At 36.4% G+C, this 4,100-nt stretch overlaps 1 protein-coding gene across 1 annotated transcript; it reads right to left on the bottom strand.

The window, feature by feature from the left end:
* Window positions 1-3,236: 3,236 nt before the first annotated feature.
* LOC136419392 (tyrosine-protein kinase Src64B) lies at window positions 3,237-3,900 on the bottom strand. The gene is made up of 2 exons (XM_066405674.1): window positions 3,668-3,900; window positions 3,237-3,568 (listed from the first exon to the last, which is right to left on the bottom strand). Exons 1-2 carry the CDS (start codon window positions 3,825-3,827, stop codon window positions 3,237-3,239), a joined length of 492 nt encoding a protein of 163 aa, XP_066261771.1. The 5' UTR covers window positions 3,828-3,900.
* Between the last annotated feature and the right edge of the window lie 200 nt (window positions 3,901-4,100).

Raw genomic sequence — 4,100 nt, 5'->3', positions numbered from 1 at the left:
CAAAATAACACGCGGCCATCGAATGGCTCACAACATCTGGACACATTGATCTTATGATTTTTTGTCATGCTCGAGTGACTTAATTTTATTCTGGAATAAATCTTGAGTTATTTAGTTGTAGAGGGTGTCCCAGTGATGAATCGAAAATAATTCCTCTTTACTGATATATACACGGTGTTCAAATTTTAGGTCGTCTCGAGTTTCATTTCAGAGCTCCTTTAGTTTCTGAGGTATCGTTGAATGTTTGTACATGTACCGCTCTTAATTCATGTGATTGTGATACACAATTTGTTGTCAATATCTACAGGTGGTACATTTTCGGAGGTGAGGATCCCTCTCACCGCCCTGAATCTTTACGCTACTGAATTTTCCATCGTGGAAACGCGGAAAGCTGTCTAAATTGAACAGGGCTGCCATTTTCGGGTTAGTCAGGGCGTGCTACAAAAAAATTCAGAGTGGGAGGAAGAATCCGCGCATCTAAAAGTTATCACCCTGTAGATTTTGCCAACAAATTTCAGATAATGGACATGTGGATAGATAGATAGATAAAATTTGATATCTCAAAAACTGAACGAGTTGTTTGATAAAATTTAAAAAAAAATCAATTTCCATAGTCAACCTATATAGTCCATTTTAATCCTTTTTCTAATCATTTCCAATATCTACCGATTTATCTGTGTGCTTTGACGCAATTTTCCAGAACCCTGTTCCAACTTTTTAATCTAGGTAGACAGCAATATCCTGCAATGTGGAAATCCCTGCCTCATTTGTATCGGTACAAACGCCCGCTGACAAGACATTTAAATTAATTATTCCAAACATGTTCAAACTGGCTAGTTAAAATTCAATTGATACCTTAGACAAAGCCATTTATTTGCAAAGTCTTACGCGTATCGAGCGATAATTGAACCAATAGAAATCAAGTTTTAGCTTTACAGCGGCAGCGGTTGAACGATTCAGTTCGAGCAAGTGAGATTTTTTCAAATGTTTTCGTTCGTTTTAAAGTTTAATTGTTACAAAACTCAATTTCCACAAACAGTCTTTGCTCTACACATAAATCTATCTGAACAAAGCCGACTTCCGTCATGAAAACAAAATTCATAACCATAAATTTCCCAATCAATGATGGCAAAAATAATGAAGTTTTAGTTTGAAAGGAAAAGTGGTTGTGCAATACGCTCTTTAATGGCCCATTGTCCTGAAAATAATTTATAACGCACCATTGTGTTTTATGTTTAGTTCTTTTTAAAATTAAATTATAAATATATTTTGTTTCGGATTATTTGCATTATCCTTTGGTCGAAGTTGTAGCTGATGCTAATAGGAAGGGATGTGGATGCATGCAGTCTTAGCTCAATCATCCGTTAGAAACCTAAAAGATCTTTTTCTTCAGAAAACGATACCGCCAATAATAGCTACAACTACCGATACATTGGTACAATATCTTTTTCGGTCGTATGACGTAAGTAGTTTTCCCAAGTGTCCGGAAAGTGGCTTTAACGTACTAATTTGCAAGTTGTGAGTAGTGCTATATTGCTTAACCTTGCGACATGCGCATAATAGTGGTTCGTGATAGCGTCAATTTTTTTTTTTTTTTTGACTTTGACTTGCCTGCAGAAAAACATTTTACTGCGCGCAGGTCAATGTGAATGTTTAAATTGAACTTACAGAAGACATTAAAGATAACACACATATATATATATGTATGCGTTAGAGGGAAAAAATATTGTACCTAATACGTATGAGAGTGCGTTACCGCAAGTGTAATCAGCGTGTAGAAAAATATGATTTTCCGCATTTGTTTTTTTAAATGTTTTTATACGTTTTTTATACTTGTTTAAAATCTACACAAATGAAAAGAATTGTTTTTTTTTTTTTGTGGTTTGCGTAGATGAACCTGCTATTGAATCCACTGAAGTTCGCTGTTGGCTACGTTCCATTGCCATTGTCTTCCAACTTTGTTTGATGAACTGCACTTTTAATACACTGAACTATTTTGTACACATAATTTTGACCTCTGTTTGAAATTTACCGTCGGGCTAAAGCTTTCCGCTTCTACACTGGCTCTGCAAATTAATTTGTTGTTCTCATACTTCAATTTCGAATGGCCCCGCATCCATTCAACCACAGTTGGTTCAACTTCGGGTATTGCATCAAATATTAAGTAACTAATTGTTGATAGAAATACACAGTAAACGCGAAATACTTGGACAAAAATCTCAGAAAGGTTTAATATTATGGACTAATTATGGGTTAATTCCAAATTATGACTGACACGATTTCTGCTGGGGTTCCCCTTGACGTTTGTCTAATTCAGGGGGGGAGATGATTCCCCCAATTGTATAAAGCGGTTTTTGGCGGTCAATGTGTAGGTATGTCGCTTATCAATGTAAAAATAGCAGACAATGCCTGGACATTGCACAACTGCCATAAACCTGCCCTGTAAAGAACAGCTTTGTTCAAAAATGTGAAAAATTAAGACCATCCAAGATAGCGAAAACAAACTTGGATAATGTAAGCTCTAGCATCTAGAATTCCTTCTGAAATGTAATGGCATAGTTGGATTCCTTATAAAAAATTCCTTTGTAATGTCTGAGTTATGAACTTCCACCGCAGCCGCCGGCTTTCGACGTAGAAAATAAAAAGAAAAATCAATATTTACGTTTTTTTCAAGCGAACCCGCGGAAAGATGCGAACCGTCTTAGAGACCTTGGAGGTGCGCAGCTTTGGCCTCATTTAACCACCTTACTTACCTCGTGATTTCCCATGCCCAAGTCCACATTTAATTATTTTCCGATGGTGATAAAATAATTCTGAAAAATCTGTATAAGTCCATATGCTTAAATTCGATTAGAAAAAAATCGGCACATGGTTAAAAAGCCAACTGATTATTGCGTTGGGGCGAATTGCTTTATACGTTTGATGCGGTAAGGCTAAGGATAAAACTGCTCTCTTTTTATTCATTTTTCATCACAAGCAAACAATATAAAAAACTTTTTCCTTTTCATTCCCGGTATTTTTATATCTTACCCATTGCTAATATTGTTACGAATAAGTAGAAAATCTCCGCCCAGCTTATTGTTTTGAAAATTTGGTCAGTTGTTACATTCAGCTTATGGGGCTTGTAGGTTAAAGCAGGTGGTACTATTTATATATGTAGCTTCATGAAAATGCCATAAAGGCCACCAGTCAGCATAAATAAGTGGTATAAAATAAAACGTAATAATCTCTAGTTTTTAATCCGTATAAGGCAAGAGTAGGGTCATTGTCCTATTTCCCTCAGAGCACAATATCAAATAATTACTTACATAGTAATTAATCAAACTATTTAAACTCTTAAAGCACTTCTCATTGTCTTTCTCCTCTCCCATGGCCACGCAATCATCCTCTCTAATTCTGATATTGAGATGGAAAATTCTGAAGTCTTGCACGATGGACATCGTCCCTAGCGGGGATCTTTTTGATGGTCTTATAATGAATGTTCCGTTCTGTTTATTCATTAGAAGTTTTTCGGCTCCTTCTCTGCCGACGTTCTTATAGAATGCTTCTGATGATTCCCTGATTAGCACTGAAAAGATTTTAGAATTCAGTAAGGTCCTGTCGGACGTTAGCTTTGAGGTGAGTTTCAAGAGTAATTTGCTGGCCAGTCTTCGCATGTTTAGCTTACCGCATTTTCCTGATTCTTGAGAATGGCTACTGCAACAGCAAAAAATGCACATTTTATAAGCCAAGTCCAACGTTTCGGAATAAAGTCTTCTAGTGAGATTCGCTAAGACACAACAAATCACCTTAAAACACATACACATCTGCTTGCAAGTGTTGTCCATATTGCCTCATTTTCCGTTTACTCTCTGCTATTGTCGGAAGAATACTATAAGTGCAAGTAGATTCAACTTTTAGTGTTAGGAAATAGAAACATGATGTGCCATATGGATCATGAAGTCGAGAGGAGATTTTTTTGGGTGCATATACCAACAATTTGCACCAACGGTAGCCGCCTTGTAGATCTGCTGATATGCACAATTTGACCAGGGACTTTCCTAGGGAAACTTTTTCCTTAAATTATCTAAATATGTATGTACGTGTAAAGGGAAGATTTT

This window comes from Euwallacea similis, chromosome 2, assembly GCF_039881205.1.
Source record: "Euwallacea similis isolate ESF13 chromosome 2, ESF131.1, whole genome shotgun sequence".
NCBI classification, from domain to species: domain Eukaryota; kingdom Metazoa; phylum Arthropoda; class Insecta; order Coleoptera; family Curculionidae; genus Euwallacea; species Euwallacea similis.
The sequence above is the reverse complement of the archived record's forward strand: the minus strand, read 5'-3'. Positions and strand labels throughout refer to the sequence as shown.

Excerpts from the sequence above, each read along its gene's own strand:
- LOC136419392 (XM_066405674.1), bottom strand. The coding sequence starts at position 3,827 with ATGGACAACACTTGCAAGCAGATGTGTATGTGTTTTAAGGTGATTTGT. Across the intron at positions 3,569-3,667 it reads TCAAGAATCAGGAAAATGCG|TGCTAATCAGGGAATCATCA; the intron begins GTAAGCTAAACA and ends AAATCTTTTCAG.